Source organism: Mauremys reevesii, linkage group 11 (genome assembly GCF_016161935.1).
Source record: "Mauremys reevesii isolate NIE-2019 linkage group 11, ASM1616193v1, whole genome shotgun sequence".
Taxonomy (NCBI): Eukaryota; Metazoa; Chordata; order Testudines; family Geoemydidae; genus Mauremys; species Mauremys reevesii.
In genome coordinates, this window is record NC_052633.1 from 9,209,363 (window position 1) to 9,234,443 (window position 25,081).

The following is a 25,081-nucleotide window of genomic DNA, read 5'->3' on the forward strand; positions in this document are numbered from 1 at the left end:
AGATTTTGTCATGAACATTTTTGCTTTGGTTGAAAAATATTTTTTTGTTGGAAACATATTGGTGAAAATATTATAGTCAGCTCCACTTTGTAAGCTGACAGTCCCCATCTAGGAGAGGTAGATGAAGACAGGTCAGATGCACTTTTGGTCCTTACATCCTCCTCCTCCGATTTTAATTGTGTGTCTCTTGCTCACATTATGCCTCAACTCAGCTCTGGTCCATATGAACAAGGATTTTGCTGGGTGTGTGTCAATGAAACATTTATAGTATTGCTAATTGCTTTTTTCAAAGAGCTCCCTCTTTTCAAAAGCATGAGGATCTGCTGGAGAAATTTACCACACTACCCCAAAGTAGGCAGTATAGACTGGTTTTTTTAAAGGTGTCTGTGGGAGTGAGGTGCCCATATCCAATTGGCTTCCAATGATTTTCAGTAGGAATCAGGTGTCTAATTCCCTGAGGCATCTTTGCAAATCCCAGCCATGGTGTCTTGTATGGATTCTGTAGAAAGGCTCATCTTTCCCAAGCGCTCATCATACATTAGGATGAATGTAGTGTCCCACTTCTGTTATGTGTATTCTGTCTCCTGTAAATACCAGGTGTGAAGTGAGGAGGGTCAGTGCCAATAGACACTTTTAATAATAGACCTCCAGATGATTCTCCCTTGTTCTCCCCTCACACTATTCCAGTAAAGAATGACCTGCTGTGTCATTATTTAGTCAGTGTTATCAGTGCTTTCAATTTTATCACAAGCCTCACATTTAGTGTTTTTCTTCAAGCCCCAGGTCCTGGAATCAGGTGATAATGTGAGAATTTGAGCTTTCTTTTTATGCAATGTAATGGTGGAATATATTTGGCCAATTTTAAGGGAACTAGACATTTTCTTAACACACTGATCTGAATGCCAAAGCATTTGAAATTTAAAGTCCATCTAACTCCTTGGGACACTTTACACAGACTTTTTAGTGAAATTCTGCTTCAGTGTGAGACCTCAGATGGCTCTGGGTTGTGCCCTGAGATCTGCAGATGCTGACCTTCTTATAAACTCCCACTCCTTGACTCAAATCCCAGGTAAGCCAGTCCTTCTGTTGCTACACCCCTGGTACTTTGAAGAGAGACAGATTGCACAAACTCTGTCTTGAAATCAAGGTTCGTATATTTCAAATGTCTTCATAAGTTGAAGTGGCTTTAATAGCAAAGATGAGTGACAGATACACACAAGCATGCATATTCTATCTTTAACATAGAGACATATATTCACCCAACATGCGTGTGAAGCCTAGCTCGTGTGCATATTGCAAAGTTAGTTCATACATTGACACTGTACATGTATGTTGTGTGTATTAGCAATGACATGGATGCTTTTCCTGAGTTACGCCATTTATCCAGGATTCGCTTTCAGCCTTGTGCTTCCAGTATGTACTGAACACGTAACTGAAGTGAATTAGTAAATTACTTGGGGCTACATGTACCATTTGGGTATAGTTCATAATGGAGGGAGCAGGTGTGGAATTGCAGATCCTGGGCGCAGTGAGTCGCTCCTCCATTTTGTAGTGGGTGTGTAAAAGTGGCAGAGCTGTAGCCCCCTTCCAAACCGTTCAGATCTGCCATGCACTCCCACGATAGTAAGGGCAGAGGATTCTCTGTGCTCTGCCATGCACAGGGGCTGCAATGATGCCCCTTACATGGTCTCCTTATGCAACGCCCTTGTGCACAGGACTGGCTCTAGGCACCAGCAAACCAAGCATGTGCTTGAGGCAGCACAATTTCAGGGGTGGCATTCTGGGTGCTCTTGGAGGCTGCTGCTTCTTCTTCTTTTTTTTTTTTTGCTTGGGGCGGCAAAAAACCTAGAGCCGGCCCTGCTTGTGCATGTGCACAAGGGCCACTTTGCTAATGTTTACCGGTTTGAAGATGCAAAGTACTATGTGTAATTGCTGTTGCCAAGGCTGGGCCTATGCACTAGCATAGCAAGCAGCAGCTGGGTCCCCACTCGATGGAGACTCTGATCTGGTTTGTGTCTGACACAGTGGTTAATGAAACAGACACTATCAGCACATCAAGGAATTCCCCCCTCAGTGTGTAACTCTGCAACATGACCAAGGGTTTGTTAAATGGAAACCACACCTCCAGAGCCGGACCCCTTGCCAGTGAGACTTTTGCTGTCGACTCTAGTGGGAGCAGGCCCAGGCAGGCCCATCTTTGCTTTTGTCATTACACTGTAAATGACAAACACTTTGCCCCATGCAATCCATCTTCCTGTTTGTTTGGAAAGCCCTTGCTCATGCTGTTTGTTGTACTGAGCTCTTTGGATCGGTTCCCAGAGATCAGCACAGCCTACAATCCTCATTTTCTTTGCTATCTGCTTTGTTAATTTGTGTGTCTGTCTTTTGCCTTTCATGTTTGCTTGGTTTTTCTCCTCTCTAGGTCACCCCTTTTGGGTCGTTTTTTTACTAGCTGCTCGGCAGTGTTTTCAGATTCTTGCTTTTCGGATTCAAACCTTTGTTTTAGGAGCTAGAATACAAAAAGTAAATGGCTTTGAAACCTTCATTCAGCATTCGCGGCCCAAGTACATTTCTAAACCAGCAATAACTCTTATTAGAGTGACTCACATTGAGCTGTTTAACCTCATTGTTCGCTTTTATCTCTCTCCAAATTTGAAATGAACATCTGTAATTTAGATTTATGAAATGAAAAGCTGTTAAATGCATCTAAACAGATGCAGCTATATTAGCTGGAGACTAAAATACATGCAGAGAGTAATTGTTTATTTGGAGCCAAAGGGTCAAATCCTGACCAGCTTTAAAAAGCAACTTAAAACATTAGACAAATGTAAGTTTGGCACCCGAAAAGCATAACTAGTGGGTGGGGGAAGGATGGTCTTCTAGGTCAGACCTAGGCGGGCTGGGTTCAGCTCTGTACAGACGGTCTGTGTGACCTTGTCACTTAATCTCTCTGTGTTTGTCCTGCCCCAAAGATCTTACAAAGTGGACAGACAAAAGATGGGACAAAGGAAGTGTTATCATTCCTCTTTTACAGATAGGGAAACTGAGGCATGGGGGTTCAATGTCTTGAGCAATGTCTTGTTTGACATCCAAGCCAGGAGACTTTTCCGAGCAATATTAGCCTTCTTTGGATAACTGTACCAACTACAGTGCTAGGTGGAAGCTGGTCCTGACCAGAAAGCAGCGGTGGGGAGTGTGCAGCACCACAGCAGGAAGTAACCACCAGGTCACCAGGATGGAAAAAGCAGAAGAGGGATGATATGTACAAAGCAGTAGAACATTGGACACGAGCCTGCATGCTACAGCTGATAACAGCTGGATGGCAAGAGCAAAGCCAGCAGGAAATCCCTAAGTGGCCCTCAGGGGAATCAAACAAACACACACAGAGGCAGCATTGCCTAGCAGCCTGAAGCATCATAGGCAAAGCAGGACAGTGGCGCCATAGCTGTTTTTCTGACTGCCATCTTCCAAGGTGCTCCCTCATTTTTCAAGCCATGTAGTGCTCTGGGTCTAGTGCCAAGCTGATGTGAGTGAATTGCCTTCCCTGGTAGTTTGGCCAGCTAGCCACGTTCGTTCATTGGAGCCAGGGACATGCTTGGCAATTTATGCCTGTTGCCTTACCCCACTTTTCCATTCCAGGGGCCTGTTTTGAAAAGCTGCCCACTGAAGTGCAGTTCTACTCTGAACAGTGCCTCTATTGTGCGGTTCCAAGCACCTCTCGATGATCTCACAAGAACCGTGCTTGGACGGTCAAAACATTTGAAAGTGGGTTTTCAACTAAACACCATTTTTCATTTTCTTCCAAATTGTGTGATTTTTTTCAGCTGAAAAATGAAGTCCATTTTTGAAATGTTCATTTTGTATTGGAAGAAGAAATGTTTCCACAATTTTTGAATAAAATGAAAAAAAATTCATTTCTTTTAAAAGATTACTCTGAAAATTTTGCCAGCCCTGCATACTTTATATGGACTCAGATTCAAGCTGGGTTCTTCCCATCACCAGTAATCAAGACTCTGCAGACCATCAAGATGGCCGTGGCTGGGTCTCTGAGGTGGCACTGAGCATTTTCCCTCTTAGATGCTTGGCTGGCTGGTTCTTGCTCACATGCGCAGGGTGTAACTGATCACCATATGTGTGAGTGAGAAGGAATTTTCCCAGGTCAGATTGGCAGTGACATTGGGGATTTTTCACCTTCATCTGCAGTGTGGGGGTGTGGGTCACTCGCTAGGATTATCTGGGTATATCTCACTTAACCACTGTGGGGCCTCGAGCACTGGCGCACCTTGATCCCCCCTGTTCTCCGTCTGTGGCACATCATAGTCTAGTCTCTTGAGGGGAGGGCTGTAATATTTTGGCCTCATTACGGTTGTTGGGTTCCGGGGCAGGTGCTGGGTAGCCTGTGCTATACAGGAGGTCAGATTAGATGATCTAGTGGTCTCTTCTGGCCTGAAACACTATGAAATTCTCAGTCTAGATTCCACAGCCACTCTCGTAAAGATAGAAGTGAGGGCACAGTTTGAAGGCAATAAGGGCTTCAGAGATTTACCCAGAGGAGAATTTGGCTTTTAGATTGTTACAACAGGTGATGAGATGTGAGAGGAAAAGAACTCAGTTTGACTCTCAGCCCAGATTGAATTTGCTGGGCTGACAGCACTGGTCGGACAAAGCATTTTTTTCTCTGTGGAAAATGATGACAAAATGAAAATTAATTTTGGCAAGAAATTCACGATGGAAAAATTCCAGCAGGAAATCAGACATTTTGATTCTGAAATGTTGCTGCAGTGCCTTATGGGAGTAGCAAAGAATCCTGTGGCACCTTATAGACTAACTTATGGGAGTGGTATTTTTGGGTGCCTCATGGCCCGGTTCTCCTCAATGAGCGGGGCTGCCTGGCCAGAATACATCTCCAGTGATGCACCATAATGTCCCCTCTTGGTTAGCTGCCCCACTGCATCATGGGAGTGATGTGGCTGCAGCATTTCCAAATTGAAATCATCTGTTTTTCAGCCAAAATTCAGTTTTCAGGTGCTCAGTTTTTCATTTTAATTTAGTCAAAAACCCAATTTTCTATTTAAAAACAGTTCTGGCAAAAAAAAAATTGACTCATCCTGCTGACAGGTTGTGGATACCCTGACAGGCCTGAAGCCCTAGAGAGTTGGGAGCTCGCTATTGACACCTGTTGGTGAACAGAGAAAAGCAGCCCATAGCTGCTTGAGAACTCTGCATGGGCAGGGGATTTAGTGGGCAGGGAGCTCTCTGCTGCCATCTGTTGGTGAGCCAGAGTAAATGACTGAATGTTTGCATTTCAGTTACATGACAGTTTGGGGCGTTTGGATTACAATAGGGTGAAGTTTTGAGTTTGGGGGCACTTGACTTGCAGTTGACCCTGTTGAGAAATGAAGGGATAAGAGATCTACAAAAATGTGTCTTTGGTCACCCTGACTGTGCCTGCTTTCGGGCACAGTTGGGTCAGAGAGCCAGGCTACTTGAGAATCCTAAATGTGACTGATCTCCCTCTCTGCTGAGCTGAGACTGCTACAAAACAGTGGGTGGTGCAGAGTTGAGGTAGTTTCAAAGTGACAAATGGTGCTGAGCTGAGGTGACTTGGACTTCAGCTGCAGAGAGGGCACCTGCCTCTGTACCCTGGAATTAAAGCTGTAATCACCTCAGCTGGGTCTTGTGGTGGGGTCCCAGGACCAGCCAGCATCCTTTGACCCCACAAACTCTGGGCAACAGGGTTGTGAGTTCAATCCTTGAGGGGGCCACTTAGGGATCTCGGGCAAAAATCAGTACTTGGTTCTGCTAGTGAAGGCAGGGGGCTGGACTCGATGACCTTTTGAGGTCCCTTCCAGTTCTAGGAGATAGGTATAGCTCCAATTATTATTAACAAACTATGAGTGGGGAGGAGTGAAGGGGCTAGAATATATCAGCCACTTATAATTGCCAGAGGATGATTGAGGCTGGGGCTCCTGGGGTGGAGGAGAAGTCTTATTAGTTTATTAATTGCTGGCTTTGCCAAGTTTATTCTGTTGCCCCTCTCCCAAATCAAATTCTGTTTTAACCCCCTGAGCTCACTGCATGTGAGTAGGGACGCATTGCCTGTCAAGGACCTGCGAGGAGCATACACAGCTTCCCAGGTTTTTGGGTAGGGTCTTAAGCGGTGGTGTTTAAGTCTTTAGAAGGAGCCCCTAGAAAATTGATGACACTAGATAGAAGGGTTACATGTGCAGTGAGTGTGTTAAGACAGACAAAATATGGCACCATCCAAAGGGGGTTGTATTTCCAGAGCATAAGCACATTTCAGCATCTATCATTCACACGCACAAGTCTCAGGATTGTGATAAGAATAGGGTGACCAGATAGCAACTGTGAAAAAATGGGGCGGGGGGTGGGGATAATAGGCGTCTATATAAGAAAAAGTCCCCAAAACCAGGACTGTCCCTATAAAAACGGGATATCTGATCACCCTAGATAAGAATGGATGTCGTGAGAGGATGCACTGCACTTTGTGGTATGCACCATTACAACTTTAGGTGTAAGGGGCACAGAAAGAAACGGTTTCCTTCTTTTTTGCTTAGAAAGAATGAGGATCTGTCATCTAGAGTGGAAGAAAATGTGACTAATCTCAGAAACAAACTATGGAGCTAAAATTCTTTCACCAGGCTCCGGGTTAGCAGTATCCGGCTGTACTATAAAGGAGCCTGAGACCTGTGTAGGCTCTTGTGAGGTGTTCACTATGAGAGCATAGCTTATTTCTTGTGGTCATCTGATCTGCTTAGTTACTACAGCACATCACAAGAGCAGATGTTCACAAACAAGATATGTTGCTTATGTATAACCTGAATTTGTCACTTGTAGTTCATTTTTTAATACCTGACCCATTAGATACTTTTACTTTAGTCATGTGACATGACTTGAACCCATTTTTTGTAACCCTATGTTAGTGTACTGACATGCTTCAAAATGAGGGCACGCTTTTCTTATTAGATTCTTGGTAGTCCTGTAGGGCCCAGTGCTCATCTTACTTCTGCCAGACTTAGACTGGTTTGGCGTTCAGTGGAATTACTTCCATTGTACCCTGGTGTAAATTAGACCAGGAGGGCAGGCTGTAAGAATTTGTCTCAATTAAGCACCTGCGCTGATTGTGATCAGAGGAAATTGTTGAGAAGGTTGATTTCTATTTGCTATCCAAGCACAGAGGAGGAGAGTGTTATTTTCCATTATACGCAGAATCCCATGTCTTCTATGATTTTGTGGCTGTGGCATTTGCAATAGAATTCACGCCTTGCTGTAGAATTGTGCTACTAAATCTATGTTTTAATTTAAAAAGCAAACAGACAAATATTGTTTCTAGCCCTTCTGGCTTGCAAAGAAAACGTTTCAGACTTGAATTGTTGTAGTGTTGCCTTCCTGAGTAACAGGCAGCTTCTAATTGTATCTCTGAGAAGTATAAACTTCTCCCACTCATCTTAACTCCACCACCCCAAAATAAAGAACACAGGAAGCTACTGGACTGATTGCCTTTGCTGCAGGATGTAGGCACCTGGTTGCAGAATTTAGGTTCAGCTTGCTGTGCAGTAAAGGAGATCTTGATCACAGAGCTAAGCAATGTATTTCAGGTGGGGGTAACGAATGGTTTCTTGATATACTTGCAACAAATGTGTCCTTTGCCTGGGCAATAATAAAGTCTGTGCCATCCATTCGGACAATGCACTCTGCCCTCTAGTGCTAGGTGTGGCATAAAGTAGGCAGCGAAAGCTGAGACAGCATGAAATGTGGAGCCACAAAGACAGACCGTGTGGACTCTCTGCTATTGTTTTCTGTATTCTCTTTAAGGATGTGCTGTTGCTGGGATATTTGGCCACCTTTAAATGGTGAGCATGTGAGGCTGTAGAATATTAACCTGCTGGAAAATGAAGGAATATTGTTTAATTATATTTGTGCCTCAGGGGGAGGATAGTCAAGAAAACCCCTTTCAGACTGTCAGAGAGGATATCAAGTAACCACTTATCCTATAAACGGACCTGTCCTGTTCCCATTGGTATTTGGAAGATAAAACACCATCCTAGTCAGAGCTGATCAACAAATTTACATTGATAGGTTTATTTTGAGGAAAACTGATTTTTCAACAATTGGTTGAAATTTTATTCTCTCCTTCCCCCTTTCAATGAAGCACTAAACTGGATGATATTCTGGTGCAAGGAAGGGGAGAGAGAAACAAAGTGAAAATGGATGGGTTTTTCCTGAAAAATGTTTCAATTTTCAGTTTTTGTTTTGTCTAAAAAAATGAGAAAATGTGAACAAAACAAAACAAAAAATGTTTCCTTTCGTTCAAAATTGTTTGCAGAAAATAAATAGCATTTTCCAACCAGCTCTACTAACTATTGTCTGGAACCGACACTGATGTTTCAAGAGAGACACAAGGTGGAGGAGATCATATATTTTATAGGACCAACTTCTGTTGGTGAAAGAGACATGCTTTGGATCTATCCAGAGCTTTTCAGTCTTGAAAGCTTGAGAGCTTGTCTCTTTCATCAACAGAAGTTGGTTCAATAAAAGATAAGATCTCACCTACCTTGTCTCTCTAGGATCCTGGCACCGACATGGCTACAACAACCCTGCAAACAACTAACGTTTTAGGAGTTCTCTCTTGCTCTGCTCCTCCACTGAACCCAATCCCCCGGAACTCCGCTAGGCTTCCTTCTGCTCGACAGGTCTTTCTCCTTAGCTGTGATTTCTTCCCTAATAGTTTTAACATTTTTATAAGCCACCAAAAATGGTTCAGTAGAAGCAGTGAAATAATGGGCCAAAATCTCTTCTGGTATAAATTGATGAAGCATTACTGAAGTCAGTGGAACTGCAGCCTTTTCCTTTTCTTGGATCTCAATAAGCCCCGCTAGAAAATTCAGTTAGGGAACAATACTTCATTGAAAAAGCACATCTGAGCTATGGGGCCTTGGGCTTACGAATTGCAAGTTGTTATTAATAACAATAATAGATGACTTACATAATGCTGCAGACAGAGAAAAGCAGACTTTTGAGGGCATGTGAATAAGGTGTAGTGTAAGAAATTTGAGGATGTTAGATAGAATGTAAGAGATTGCAGTTATTTATACTAGGGCAGCTCCCAGAGGGAGTGCTAGGTGCTGTACAAACATATGTGAAGGTAGAATCTCTCCCCTGAAGATCTTACAAGCTTATGTTTGGTGGCTGTCAAACAGAATGTATTGGAATGGCGCATCTGAAATAACTGCAGTCAATGGTTCTGAAATCTTTCAGCCGTGTATGCCATTGATCAATGTGCCTGAAATAAGAGGTAAAAGGGGAACCTAAAGGGGCAGACTGATCAGTTGAGTGGTGGTGAAAAGAGTTTTACTAGGGTGCAATAGGTCTTCTCGCTAAAAAAGGAAGTTTTAATCAGATTTAATTAAAACTACATCTCATAAATCAGTTTTCTGTGTAGCAGAGGATAAAATGGAAGAATTTGAAAAGATATGGAATCCATTTGGGTAGATACAACTGTATGACAGCTGAGTTGTGCTGTGTGTGAGTTTAAAATATTGGGAAATAGGCACACAATATATAGCAGCACACACAAAGGGAGGGAGCCAGCATGGATAGGGAATTACTAATTACTTTGTAAATATGCCATCGGTTATACTTAATTTAAAATATGGAGAAAATGATTCATGAAGTTTTAAACTATAATAAACACGGTTCAGTACTGATATTTGAAAACAATCAACCAAATGCCAATAAAAGAAAAATAAATGATAGCATTGTTTTTTTAAAATGCAGGCAGTAGTTCAGTTCTTACATAGTTTACAGTGAAGTGTTAAATAGGTAAAATTTTCAAAAATGCCTTGGTCCCTTTGTCAAAAGGAACTTAGGCTAGGGGTTATATTTCAATAGCACCTAAGGGACTTAGGCACTCTTGAACATTTTTCTGTGTCTCATTGAAAGTCAATGGGTCTTGGGCGCTTAAGTACCTAAGTACTTGTAAATTCAATCCTTGAGGGGGCCATTTAGGGATCTGGGGCAAAAATCTGTCTGGGGATTGGTCCTGCTTTGAGCAGGGGATTGGACTAGATGACCTCCTGAGGTCCCTTCCAACTCTGATATTCTATGATTCTAAGCCACTTTTGAAAATGGAACTTACATATCTAATTCAATTTTGAAAATCCAATGTCATTTATCCTCTGTGTATAGTTCAGGTAAATACTTAAACCTAACAGAGTGGGCATCTATTTGGATTTATCCTATTGGACAAAACGATTGTTTTGCGACGTTCTCTGTTATGATGTTTGCATTCTATTGCCTCGGTTCAGGATGGTGTGTGGGTGTCACAGCCTTCAGGTGCCCTCGCAGTACATCAGGCTGTTGCATCTCTCAGAACAAATCTGGGGCCCTTTCAAAATACTGCCTTGTGCAATGAGTTTTCTAATAAGGGTGGCTGATCATGAGGAAGATATCCTTAAAACTCGCTTTCACTTGTGACTTAAACTGGATCATGAGCCCAGGTCGCTACAGTTCAAAGACCAGTGTTTTGAACTGCAGCACCACCTAGCCCTCCCTCAGTCAAAGCATAAGTGTAATTTAATTTCTCCTCTTCTTGAAATGCCGTCAGAAAGTGCAGCCACACACAGGTACTACAGTTCCTTTGAAAAATGAAACATTTTGGACACGTGAAAGTTCAATGCATGATAGAAGCCCTTGTATTATTTAGTGTCAGTATTAATAATAATAGAATCTTAGATTTAAATAGCCCTTTTCATTGCAAAGGATGTGAAAACAGTAAAATATTCATAAAACCCCACTGAGAAAGCTGGGAGCTCTGAGTGCAGACAGACTGCAGTATTGTTACTCTAAAAAGTAGAGGGATTGTTACTCTAAAATATGGTACTCTAAAAAAATAGAGGGATTAAGATGAACTGACAGTATTAGATGTTTCCTTACCTAATCAGACAAAACTATATAAATAGTCATCTTAAAAGCTGACACCTCAAATCTCTAGTAACAGTGTTTAATGCGATGTATGGTGTATTGCATTTGATCTATTTTTATACTATATTTTTGTTTTATGTACTGGAATCTTTCTGAGATTTTTTTTCTTCACGGTGGTATATGCTGGCATCATAAATACCGTGGCTGCTGGTACAGCATATGACCAAAATTTTAGTTGGGTAGAAATATTATTTCATTGGTCTGATCTTCATCAGTTGTTTGCATGAGTAGCCTCCAGTGTGTATGGCATGCTGACAAATTGTTAGGTTAATGCTGTATTGGAAGAAGTTCAGCTCTGCAGTGTGTTTGGCAGGGAGAGGATAAGAGGTTTGCAAGAACTCGCAAGTCCAATGAAATGAACAGAAATACATGCAATGACTTCTGTAGTTTTTTAGACTAGGTCCATAATGACTGTGTCATGGTAGGGGTGTGTGTGTGTGTGTGTGTGTGTGTGTGTGTGTGCATGTGTGTGTGTAAAAGTGAGGGGGTTAATGCTGTTTTAACATGCTGAAGCCTGGTGTACCCACATTTTTTTGTACAGATATAACAATATCATGTAATTTTCTTTTTTGCCCACCACAATAGTTATACTGGTACAATCCCAAGTGTGGTCACAGTCATCATACCATTATAACGTGCATTGTACGGGTATGTCTTATATACAGGGATAAGCTATACAGATATAGGACACCTTTATACTGTACAACTGTGTCCCCACCAGGTGGTTCGCACTGCATTAGCTGTATAATTGCAGTGGTACAATATCGGAGTGTAGAGAAGACCCAAGTGTGTACCTCCTATGCTGCCACTAAGTATGCCTTGATGATCATTATTATTTCTATTGTGTCAGCACCTAGGGGGCGCCAGTCACAGACCATGTCCCCACAAACATGAATCTGATCCCCCAACCCTGATCTTGTCATGCCCTATCAAATCAGAGTCTCTCGTCAAGTGGCAGCAATTATTCTAGAAAATCATTGCACCCCCAGAAACAAACAGGCTGCCCTGTGGCATGACCGTTCTCATGTCACTGGAGTGAATGGGACTGTCTGACCTGAGACTGACTGGGGCCTGCAGCTGTGGCTGCTGCCCTATAAATATTACGTAATAATAATGGCCCCGATTCAGGAAAGCACTGAGGCATGTACATGAGCGACCTCACTGAATAAGGATGCTTTTCTGAACCTGGCCCAATGTTTCATTGGGATCTCAAAGGGGTATACCGTACAATACACAGCACAGAGAACCAGCAGTGAAATGCTTAACGGACAGATATTAAAAGATATTTAGACACCTACTGGGATTTTCAAAAATGCCTAGGCAAGTTAGGTGCCTAATTGCCATAGATTTCAATAGGAGTTAGTTGCCTAATTCATTTAGGCACTACTGACATTCCCACCAGCTGCTTCTCTTCACCTTTAGGCACCTAAACACTTTTAAAAATCTGACCCTAAATTATTAGTAGATAGGTGGCAACTTCTGAATTAAAACTTTTTTTTCGGGTTCATGCCTGAGTTCAGGATTCATTATCAAAACCGCCGCGTGCTTTACTGATAGTTTTACAGCCAGTCAGCTACAACAGATCCTAGAGAATGCCAGGTTTCAGAGTAGCAGCCGTGTTAGTCTGTATCCGCAAAAAAACCAGGAGTACTTGTGGCACCTTAAAGACTAACAAATTTATTCAAGCATGAGCTTTCGTGAGCTACAGCTCACTTCTTCGGATGCATAGCATCCACAATCCCTGGAGAAATAATTTGCTGTTGAGATTCAATCCTGTTGTAATTATTGCACAATCTGAACTAGTGCACTGGATTTAAACCAGAATGAATGCTCTAGAAGAAGAGCTGGGATCCAGTAACAACGTTCCAGGTGCTAGTCTTTATATCATCATAAATGTGGTGCATCGTTTGGAGCCTGATTCTGCCTCTCTTACTCAGGTTAGGTAGTGTCTTGTACCTTGAGTAACCCGCTGCTTTTAATGAGGCTGCTTGAGGATGAAGGGTTGAGGAAGAATGGCAGAATATGGCCCTTAATGTTTAGAGAGCTTAAAGACTAGTTGACGCCTGACATTAGCTTTAGAGAGAAGTCTGCTTATCTGTCATTCTATTTTCTTATAGTCCTTTCCCCCTTTTTTATTGCCAGAAGAGGATTTTTGTTTTAAGAGCTTATTTTGCCCTTCAGACTCAGTATATCACATCACAAGTGGTCAGGGCTGCCCAGAGGGGTGGGCAAGTGGGGCAATTTGCCCCAGGCCCCTGGCCCTGCGGCGGTCCGGGTCTTCAGCACCATTTTGGCAGCGGGGGGCCCTTCAGTGCTGCTGAAGATGTGGAGCAACTGAAGGGCCCCACACTGCTGAAATGCTGCCGAAGACCCGGACCGCCACCGGCTGAGTACAAGCGCTGCAGCTCCCCCGCTTTGCCCCAGACCCCCTGAATCCTCTGGGCGGCCCTGCAATTGGTTGCTGTAGAGAAGGTTATGATGTCACAAACCAAAGTGCATGACCAGCAGGTAAGGAGAAGGCAGCAGGAGTTGATTCATTGTTAAGTGACAAAGATTTGTAATATCATTAGCACAGGGGTCGGCAACCTTTCAGAAGTGGTGTGCCAAGTCTTCATTTAGTCACTGTTTCAGAGTAGCAGCTGTGTTAGTCTTAAAGATGATCCCTCACACTCTCAGATCTTGGGAGACAGGCCAGTCCTCGCTTACAGACAGCCTCCCAACCTGAAGCAAATACTCACCAGCAACCGCACACCATACAACATAAACACTAACCCAGGAACCTATCCTTGCAACAAAGCCCGATGCCAGCTCTGTCCACGTATCCATTCAAGTGACACCATCACAGGACCTAATCACATCAGACACACCATCAGGGGCTCGTACACCTGCACATCTACCAAGGTGATATATGCCATCATGTGCCAGCAATGCCCCTCTGCCATGTACATTGGCCAAACCAGACAGTCTCTACGCAAAAGAATAAATGGACACATCTGACATCAGGAATCATAACATTCAAAAACCAGTGGGAGAACACTTCAACCTCTCTAACCACTCAGTGACAGACTTGAAGGTGGCAATTTTGCAACAAAAAAACTTCAAAAACAGACTCCAAAGAGAAACTGCTGAACTCGAATTAATATGCAAATTAGATACAATTAACTCTGGCCTAAACAAAGACTGGGAATGGTTGGGTCATTACACTAATTGAATCTATTTCCCTATGTTAAGTTCTCCTCACACCTTCTATTGGCCATCTTAATTATCACTTCAAAAAGTTTTTTTTCCTCCTGCTGATAAGAGCTCATCTCAATTGATTAGACTTTTCCTGTTGGTATGCATACTTCCACCTTTTCATGTTCTCTGTATGTATAAATATCTCCTGTCTGTGTGTTCCATTCTATGCATCCGAAGAAGTGAGCTGTAGCTCACGAAAGCTCATGCTACAATAAATTTGTTAGTCTTTAAGGTGCCACAAGTACTTCTGTTCTTTCATTTAGTCACTGTAATTTAAGGTTTCATGTGTAATACATTTTACATGTACCGGGGTTGTCAGACTGAATCCCGGACTGGCAGCAGGCTGAGTGGGGCCGGCGGCCAGTACCCCAGGCCAGCAGCAGAGCCCCCAGAGCCGGCGGCTGGGACCCCAGGCCGGCAGCAGAGTGCCACTGAAAATCAGCTCGCCTTTGGCATTCGTGCCATAGGTTTCTGACCCCTGTATTAGCATCACAAATGAGAGTCAGACATTTGTGTTTCAAGGGGCAAGTCACAGATATGCTTACTAGTATATCTATCATAAGGTTTTCTACAGCACTGATCACCAAAGGATCTAAACAATTCCTGCACTGTACATGCCGCAATACAGTTATTATCCAAGTTGTTGCATAGATTCAAATGCAGAGTTGTTCCATTTCAGTGGGCACACAAACAGCAGGCATATTGGGAACAGGGACATTATTGACTTAGTACACAATTGTTAAGAGTTGATGCAAAGGATAGCGATGTTATGTGATATCTACATGCCCCTAGGAAGGCTTGTGTTTGTAGTACTATATATACAGCTGCATAGTTGAATACGTTTTTCTTAAGTCTGTCTCATGAGTCTGCTAAGACCATGCTTTCTTTTTTAATTGATCATGATATTTTCTAACCTGATCTGTGATTTTTTTTAACTATTCCATAGTTCTCCTCTTTTACTTATGCATATCTTTGGTGTAGGAATTTGTTTTGTGGTCCATAATACAGTAATACATTTCCTAGCTGCCATTTATACCTTGAATTAAGCTCACTCTTGGGAGGTGTGTGGGATGTATGTGAAGGGGATGGGAGTGAAGAGAGAGAAGACTGCCTCCCAGAATGGGGTACTACTGTGTTTTTAGTCAACAGGCTGTTGGAGTCATTTGTGAGCTGTGATATAGCTGTGATTAGAGTGTTGGGCTCTGAAGCCAGACACAGGAAAAGTCGTGTGTGTGTGCATGCGTGCGTGTGTGTGTGCGCATGTACTGAATGATCGTCCTATTGTCCAGCACAGTTTGAGAATGTTTGAGTACATTTTGGTCCCAATCCTGCCAGCTAGTGCATGTGGGCAGAGCCCTGCTGAAGTCAGCACGGCTCTGCATTGGAGCAGTGATCCAGCCCCAGGGATTAGCTTGCCAGTCTCGGATCTTGGTGATGTCTGGTGTGTAAAAAGCAACATGCAATCACTTTCCATTGGTTGGATGAGTATCTGGATGAGGAGAACCCAGGGAGTCCCCTGTGACAGTGTGAAATGTCTCCTTTCCATTTCTCTTAATTAAATTCACTCACTCTCCAGAATTTTCCATGATGGGTCAGCTGACTTGTAACAGGAGTGCTGTTAAAGACTTGATCCCTCTGTCTGTCCTGGCTATGCAATTAGGTTTGCTTGTATTTTAAACACAAACATTTGATTTTTAAAGTATATCCAAACAGCTTAAAGCAAAAGAATGATCACATAAATTACGGCATACAGAATTTTGGTGGTCAGATTGATCAGAAACTTAATTTCACATTTTAGAGCACATGTTTGGCAGATCTTGTATCTTTTAAGGAAATGCTAAACTTTTTCTTGGGGGTGGTGGTTATCAAGACAAAATTATCTTGTTAAAAATTCAATTAAAGCTTGCACAGGCTCACTGGAACTAGTCCAGTAAATGTAAAACAAACTGAACTAGCAGACATCTGCCCCCTTTTTATTTTCCGAGCTGCAGTTTAAAGGCAGAGAAGAGAAAGACATGGAGGTGGGGCTGTCGCTCATTTCTAGTTGTATGTATGCAGAAGCAGCCAATGGGCAATTCTCTTTTTGTTCTGATCACTTCTGCGTGCCCCGCAGAACCAGATCTGCATAGCCGCTGCCTTTACATAACTTGTTGAGTTAAACGTGTTCGATATCAGGGTGCCTTTGGCATTGAAACTTACAAAATTAAAACAGAACATGCAAAAAGTCCCCCTCTAGAAGCAGAAATGCAACTCTAAATTGTAGACTTATGTTTTCATGTTTACAAAATAGCTCCCCAAAAGGAAGAACTCCAGTAACTTTTTCTTTTGAGAGCAACAGAACTGCAGTCAAACTACCTGCTGCTCTTTCCTTTCCACAGACTCAGTTAGACTATATAACAGGGTCATCGCACATTGCAACTTATTTTGATCTATCATCTTTTCTACAGATAACACAGACATCTTCTATCGAATGCGTTACCGAGCAACGTACAAATGCTCTGCTTTCTCTAGGCTATGTGAAAGAAGGAAACATACTGTCAAACGTTGTTGTGTTGAAAAACATACGTTGTCCTTTGGGGAGTTGATTTGCAACAGCATTATAATAGATACAGTCTGGCCTCTTGACTGGACTAGATAAAAATTATTAAACAAAAAAGTCCTTGCTCTCAGAAGCATGTCTCCAAAGTTTAAAAATATAGGCTCTGACTTCTAAAGAAAGTCAGTGGTAGTTGGGCCTATAGTTCCCTTCAGCTCCTTTGAAAATCCCAGGTATATATTTATAAGTAACACTTACCAGCAATATTATTATTATGATTGTTTCAGATTTGCACGTCAGTACTGCCAAGAAGGCCCAATCAGGGATTAGAGCCCCATTTTGCTAGACACTGTACATGTATTTGAATCCATTGCCGCACAGGATATAACAACACTTCTTTTATGCTCTAACCTCACTTACATGGATGCAAATCTACATTTCAAAGGATTGTTCTGGCTTTTCCCAGTGTTAATGTGATCAGGAATAGGCTCTATTTACAAGGCAAAATGTTGGAGTCAGCAGACTCTAAGCTGGTGATTTGCATGGAAGTTCAAGTGGCTTGCACTATTTTCCAGAAGAAAGCCCTGGTTTAATATAAAGGAGGAAAAATGTACACTGAAGAGCCATTTTAATTCCTCCCCACTAAAAGTGAAGATCACGGGCCAAGGGCTACTCTCTTGAATCCATGCAACCCTGTTGACACCAGCTGGGTTATATGTGTGTGTAATCAAGAGCACAATTTGACCCATACATTTGCCATCTACATAAAAGGCTCAGCAAGGGCTCTGCCTTTCAGTATTCAAGTCAAGCTCCTACAAAAGTCAAATAAAGGACAGGATTCAGCGCAGAGCCGCAGATAAATTGATGTCCGAGAGTGGAGCAAATGTGTTACAAATGAAGGCCCTTAATCCTGCAATTGTAACTGCTCAGGGAGTTCCTTGTGGAACCTAATTGAAGCCTGAATGCAGGATTGGGGCCAACATCAGAATAAAGTGAGAAGCAGAGAATAGGTCACCATGAAAATGGAAAAGCCCCGTTAGCATCTAATGCAGTAAAGAGTCATAAAATTCGGCTGCCTAAGGTTGGCTCCCTGATTTGTTGGTTAGAGCTTTCAAAAATCCTGACTGACGTGTTTATGATCATTTTATCCAATATGTTTGATGGGGTTTGGGGGGGGGGGAGAGAAGTTGAGGGTACATGTGTGGGGGTGTGAGAATCTCGGGGATTTATTGACTACCTGAGTTAATTCATTATTTGTAGGTATTAGTTTTCACTGCTGAGTGGTCATCACCTTCAGCTGTAAGTCCAATTCATTGATGGGGGGGTCTAGAGTTTTTTTGGGTGGACTTTTTACTGTTTGAATCTAGCATGATAATAATTAATGACTATGATGACGTTCGTCAGCTGAAGAACATCCCATTATTCCTCACTTCTAAATTTCCTTAAGAAGTAAATCATAAGCGTTGGCATATAGTACTCTCCAGTCACTTAGAGTAATCCATGGAGATGTTCAGCTAGATTCTCAACTGGTGTTTATCGATTATGTCGATTTACACCAGCTGAGAATCTGGCCTGCTATTCTGGGGTTTTCTTTCTAACAGCACAGCTGGTTTTTTACGATTAAATTGCGTTCTGCTCTTACTTGGTGCCTACTCAAAAAGTTACAAAAGAATCTATGCTTTCACTAAAAGGCAACTTAATTCCCTGCTCGTGTGCACTGATCTATTTGTACTCTGGAGTTCTGTAGTGTTTTCTGACCTGGTCCCCGACTCATCAAAATAGTCCTTCTGCTTGAACTGAGACATACAAACTTTAGATGTGGAGATTTCAAAGCCATGCAGAAATGCGTCACAGACTACAGCTATAAACGTAGAGTCACACAATATGTCACCAAAAGAGATTTCAGCTGCAGTTATAGAAGCCATCCTTGTCCCATTGCAATGACCAGCAAGCGTGTTTTACTATTTCATCTTTTGCTATATGTATGAAATAAGCCTAACAAAAGCTACAGGAAGGAAGATATAGAAAAAGAATATGAGGACGATCCGCAGTTCCTTGTTGCAATCTGCATATTTATATTTTTAACAAATAGAAGTCTGTATTCTCTAAATTTCTGTATTCTCTAAATTCTCTATGCAGTACAGATGACCACCAAATTAGGTCTACTTAGCTAAAGTGTATGCACTGATATTTCTCCTTAATGATCCTTCCTTGTGTCTCCTTCATGGCAGGACTTTCAAAGCAGAATTGACTTCAGTAGGTTGAATAACAAAATGTTTGTCATTGTTCTAAAGTGTCCTTCTGTTTCAGGCCAAAATATGTCTCTATCGTGCACAGACTTGATATTTTCTAACTTCATATGATCAAGAAATGTACATCTGGGATTCTGAAGCATGAATTATGGGTGATAGAAAATGGTCTTTCATGTATGTGTGAATGCATGTATGAATGTGGATATGAATATGTATAATGTGGGTGTGACTGTATGTATAATACATAGTACATTGGCTTCTTACACCATTTCATGCTTTCTTCAGTATTTTTTCTTGTGTCTTTATTTGGGTGGTTTGTCTCACATTAGCTTTGGCTGGTTGACTGCTATGTATTTGGTTGATACTGTGTAGCAGATTTATTCTCTCCCAAGAAAAGACACAAACATAAACAGACCATCTAGAATGCATTTTGCAGGGCTTTTAAATATACCAGCATGTAAAAAATAAACCTATTAATGTAAATACCAACTTTAAAAACTTTCCTGTCAAATAAGTATGTTTACATTTGTAGTGGTGCATTTAAAAAAAATTGGGGCTTTTGAAAAAAAAAAGATTTAGTTACAGTATCATGATACAACCAGTTAAAAACAGTTAACCAGCTCTACACTTTGAGTGGTTTCCAGAAGAAATTGTTTTGTTTCTATAAGGACAAAACAAAATAGAGATGCTAACCAATCTACTCACTTTTTCCATTGAAGAAACTCCTAAAGTCATAGTCAAATCTTAAGGAACAATCCCCAGGATGTTATAAAATATACCCATTTACTAAAACTTCTTCCTCCCAAAATGAACAAGGTTGGCAAATGCTTTCATAATATAAGGATCAATTCATGTAGCGTATACAGCCTTTTATAAAAATATAATCCTGCCACAGTCCTTACTGGTAACTCAAATGTAAAAAGTAATGCTGACAAACAGATCTTACTAACATGCTGGTGTAGAACTATATCATCATTAGTACACCTCTACCCCTATATAACGCGACCCGATATAACACGAATTCGGATACAACACAGTAAAGCAGCGCTCCGGAGGGGCGGGGCTCCGCGCGCCAGCGGATCAAAGCAAGTTTGATATAACGTGGTTTCACCTATAATGCGGTAAGATTTTTTGGCTCCCGAGGACAAAGTTATATCGGGGTAGAGGTGTATTTGGCTGGTGCTTGCAAGGTTACACTGCTTTAGTTCTGGCTTTTATTCTTGTCCTACCGACACCTCTGATTAGGTACTATATTTCCACGCTTCTTACCAAAAGAAATAATGGAAAAGAATCTTTTTTTCTGAAACTGTCTACTGTTTGGAACATCTCAGACATTCTAGCTTCCAAAAAAATAACTGAGTGGGGTGAGGTGAGGTATGCAGGCGCTAGGTAGTAAACAGCTGGAGTGCTCGGGTGTGTGTGTGTTGCCTGAATTTGTATGTTTGTTTAAGCATCCTATAGCTTGATATGCTAATTGAAGTGAAAAAGTTGTGGCTGTTTCATGTGAAATTAACAGGAGTATGTTTTCTTTAATTACATGGAACAGAACAGAAAAATCTCTGATTGCTGGATAAGTCAGCAATGGTCACCTACTTACTGGCATTCTCAAATGCCAGGTGGCATTTCCCCAGTTCCCAGGGCTCTGATTTTTCTAATCAAAAAGAGCCTCTGATTTTTCTGTGGAACAGGCTCTTTAGCTTCTTCAAAGAGAAATCATTTCTTGCCGGTTTCTTTTCAAAACCCAGGCTAAAGCAAAGAAATTTGGGTAATATAATTAGTAACAAGCGCCTGATCCCTCATTCTGTCTCGTAGTGACAATCCTCAGATTTGCAGAATTCCTACAAAATAGAGGATCAGGCCCCAAATTTGTTTAGCCATTTCCTATGTTTTTTCTTCCAGCCAGCCAATGTAGCAAATGTTCTTTTTGTGCATCAAAGTTTCCTCAGATGGACAAATGCACACAGGAGTCCGTGCTAAAACGATAAGCCACACTTGCAAATTTCACCAGGTTTCTTGAGGCGCTTGTAGTGTTGGATGGCAGAAACAATTGTTTCTGCCCATAAATGATTGACCGAGACACTTGCCACACTGCTCTTTGGCAATAATGTGCCACCACAAAAAACCACCTTTTTTAAAATGGAAGGTTTGGGTTTATTTTATATGAAAGGAAATAATTGTTAAGCATGTAAGGGAAAATAAGAAACAAATAGACCACTTCCAACATTTGCTAGGAGGCCAAGTTACAGAAAAGATACCGTATACCAGTTAAGCATGAACCAGATGAATGTGTACTGTATACGCTTAAATGTGTTCTTCAAAGCTCTATTTGGATACAAATAATTTTCAACTCTAGATTTAGCTATTTCATTGTTATTAATGAAATCCTGAACTTCACAGTCTAATTCCTCCATATAGGGACTATCTCCTAGTGTTCACATTCAGTATCTTTCTCATCAGACCAATCTGAACTCTAATTCTGTTGACACTGCACTTGAAATGTTGTTGTTTTTTAAGAAAAAAGTTGAAATACTATTATTTGCCCCTAATGTACTGTAGAAGGCAGAGGGAAGGATATACAGTAGATAAGAGATTAAAACAAATTGATAATGACAGCACATAATTTAGGAAACAACAGAATAAATGCATTGTTCCATTGGAGAGGTTTAGAATTCGGCCAATCTAAACTTCTGGAGAAATATGTGTTTGAGACATTTTACATCTGTTTTTGACAAAGACAACAGAAGATTCCCATAAAGGACACCCCCCACCCTTCTTATTGCCTTAGACTTTTAAAAACCATATTAACCAAGGGAAAGGCAATGCATTTTATAAACCGAAGTTTAGAGTTTGTTTGAAAAAGCTACTTTTTCAGTTGTTTGCAGCTGAAGCTGCAGCAAAGCCACATATGTATCAGGGCAGACCTGTCTTTTTTCTGGCTGTGATAACAAAAGTAGTTAACTTTAAAGATTTAAATTGCCTGTTAGTGTGGGATGGATAGACTTAGAATAATGAAACTATCTTCTTTCTAGGTCTTCATGAAGGGGTGATAGAAACTCTATTGAAGATATTAAAATACAGAGTATTTCAAACACAAATGAATCATGAAGTTGTTAAAATGCTGTATAAAATGTTTAAAATCTACATTTTACTCCTTTGCCTATTATTGCCTAAATATTGCCTATTTCAGATTAAATGTTGCCAGTTGCATCAAGTTTCTTGTCTGTGTCCTAGTTATTGATAAAACAAATATGGATTTGTATAAAAAAAATTCTGGCTAATGGACCAACCTGAGCTTTTTTTATTCTTTTAAGGAGTTGATGTCATCTGGATAATTAACCAATTTCATTCACAGTGCTGCATGTTGTACTACAAAATGTGAATGTCCCCTTACTTTCATTTCCTTGTTTACTGATAAATATTTTTAATTGTATGATTATCTTATCTGTCTTTTGTTCTGTATTTTATCTGTGGATGTTCTGTACGAGGCATGCAAACAATAGGAATATATGTAAACTCTGAAATACTGCATGATTTATAGATGACTGTGAGGTGTTTCTTAATTAATGTAAAGTTGTGACATCATTTAGAATAATTTAGGGGGGTTGCCTAAGCACACCTCCTCTCCCCCTTCTGCCCTCTGGACTCCTCTATCCCTCAAAAACCCCAACACAATTAAAAAGGAAAGATAAGAGGAAGCTGTTTTCTGGTAATGGAATCTGATGAGGACGAGTTCCGTGCTCCGAATAAATAAGAAACTACATTCAAGTCCATAAGAGTTTGATACCAGCCGTAACTTTACTCTAGGGAAGGGAAACTGAATATGTACTTGACAATGGGTTTGTTCTATCTTTGTTTGCCTTTTGTTTGTATGGGGGGGGGAAGGGAAGTGGACACAGCACAGATAAACAAGTACAGAACATCTGCTGATCATACAAAAATGTTACTAAGATCAGAGCAGAAATTATTCTTCACAGGATCAGCTGAGCCCCCCTTCCCAAAATGGCAAAATTGTAAAAACACTTAAAGCCTATTTTGTAAGTGCTGGTTTTTTTAGAGCACAGATATACACCAAATCCAACAAGCAGCTGTTTCAGGTCTTGTCAGTGTGTTTTACTGGCTGTCTTTTTCCTCTCTTTTGAAATTCTTCTCTAAGAGAAGTACTCTTGCAAATTTCACACCATTCCCCATTCAATGTTACAGCTCCCCTCTTGGTAGCAAACGTTTTAAAAGACAGCAGCAGTGTATAAACAGATTGATTTTAAATCTGGACATATCATATGTTTTACTTACTAGAAGTTTCTCGTATTTTTAGATTGGAGTGAGTGGAAGGGTGAACAAATGTAATCTTGATCTTTAATCTAGTTGTTTGTGGCCTACACAAGAGAATCATTGAGACATTGTGATGGAGAGAAATGTTTTCTCCCCTGTCTAGATTATCATCTGAATCCTTTCTGGATGGCTGCTGGATTTTCAAAGGGCTATAACATTTTGGGCTCCCCATTTAAAGCAAGCTTAATATTTACATTATAGCATAGACAACGTGAAGCTTTATCACTAAAACAAGGAGACCTGTGGCTGAATTCAATAAGATGCAGTTAGAAGTAAAAAGAAAGAACCAGGTACCTACCCCTTTGGCAGTTGTATTTGCTTTTGCCCAGGTACTGGCTAGTGGGAGGCAGACATGGACCAAGCTCCTTCCATCCTCCACACTGAAAAGGCATAACTAAGCCGCTCATGGGCCACATAGCTGCAGCTTGTCATCTTATTGTCCATCTCGTCGCTCTGTAGGACCTGGTAGAGGAAGTCTATGTACCTGGCTGCGAGTTTGAGAGTCTGGATTTTACTGAGTTTGTCAGAGGGCAACGTAGGGATGATTTTCCTCAGGGCTGCGAAGGCTTCATTGAGGGACTGAGTCCTCTGCCTCTCTCTGACATTGGCCAAGATCCTCTGGCTTTGGAGTTCTTCATAAGATTGGGAGCTGGGACTGGACTTTTTCCCCCTCTTGCCTGGGTTGGGGCTGCCATCTTCGCTGGATTTCTTACTGTATCTCCGCTTCCTGCCAAATCTCTTTGGCTGCCTTTCCAGCTCCTCTTCACTGGTCCCCAAGCTATCCACAGGGGAAACAGGAGAACTGGAACTTTCTTCCATTCTTTCTGTGAGAAGGGGAGGGGAAGAGACTTTTCCCCCCTCCTGATATGGTGTGAGTGTGTCTTAAATGTGTTTTAAATTCCTGAGACAGATCCTTTGGAAAAAAACAGAAGTTTTTTGCTGACCAAACGTTTTCCAGGTTGCTTGAAGGGCTCTTATTTCAAGGACGGGGTTGTGCAAAAACTGAGGTCTTGGAGAGAGGAAGTTATTCTAACTTTTTTGGAAACTTTAGCTGGGCTCGGTTGCTAAATAGTTGTCAGAAGTGAGGGAGGTGCAGGGCTCCTTTCTGATTGGACAGCCAGGCCAGTGGGAGGAAAACTTTTCTCCTGCTAAACTTTCACAGTTTTATGTTACACTTAACTAAAATCTTGGGAATGCACCTCCAATAAAAGACAGTTTGCAACCACCGCTCCTCTCTCCCCCTTTCTATATATATTTGCAGCTGTGGGAAGCCCTCACGTGCTAATTCAGTGGGGGTTATTTTGTTTGTAAACTTTGCAAAGTGCCTAGGTTCTGAACAGGCATGCAACACTGTGTCATTAAAGTATCCAGTGCAGCCCCCACTGATAATGCATTAGGACAATGTCACTGTTTATTTTCAACCCGAAAGACAAAACTTCAGGCTGCATCACCAAGCTATAGATTCTGCAAGAGATTATGACACAAGCATTTTATTGGTACCTGGAATGAGTCTTGCAAATGAGCTCTGCTTAAATACTCATGTCAACCCTCTGATCTAAAATTTAATGAGGGTGGAATAACAGATAGATACCCCCTTACACCTCCCTGTTTGAGTGCACACAGTAATGACAATCTTGCTAATAAGGTTTACACTACTTTGCTCAGTTTAACAGCTTCTCTGTCTTCTTATAATACACAGAACACCTAATTTTTTCGGCCTTTA

General features: G+C 41.4%; 1 protein-coding gene across 1 annotated transcript in view; it reads right to left on the reverse strand.

Annotated features, from left to right (window-relative positions):
• Window positions 1-24,380, reverse strand: part of TWIST2 (twist family bHLH transcription factor 2) — a 72,633-nt gene extending 48,253 nt beyond the window's left edge. Inside the window, exon 1 of the mRNA XM_039495305.1 lies at window positions 23,657-24,380. Within this exon, the coding sequence (XP_039351239.1) occupies window positions 23,695-24,177 (483 nt within the window). The 5' untranslated portion in view covers window positions 24,178-24,380 and the 3' untranslated portion in view covers window positions 23,657-23,694. The remainder of the gene's footprint in view (window positions 1-23,656) is intronic.
• Between the last annotated feature and the right edge of the window lie 701 nt (window positions 24,381-25,081).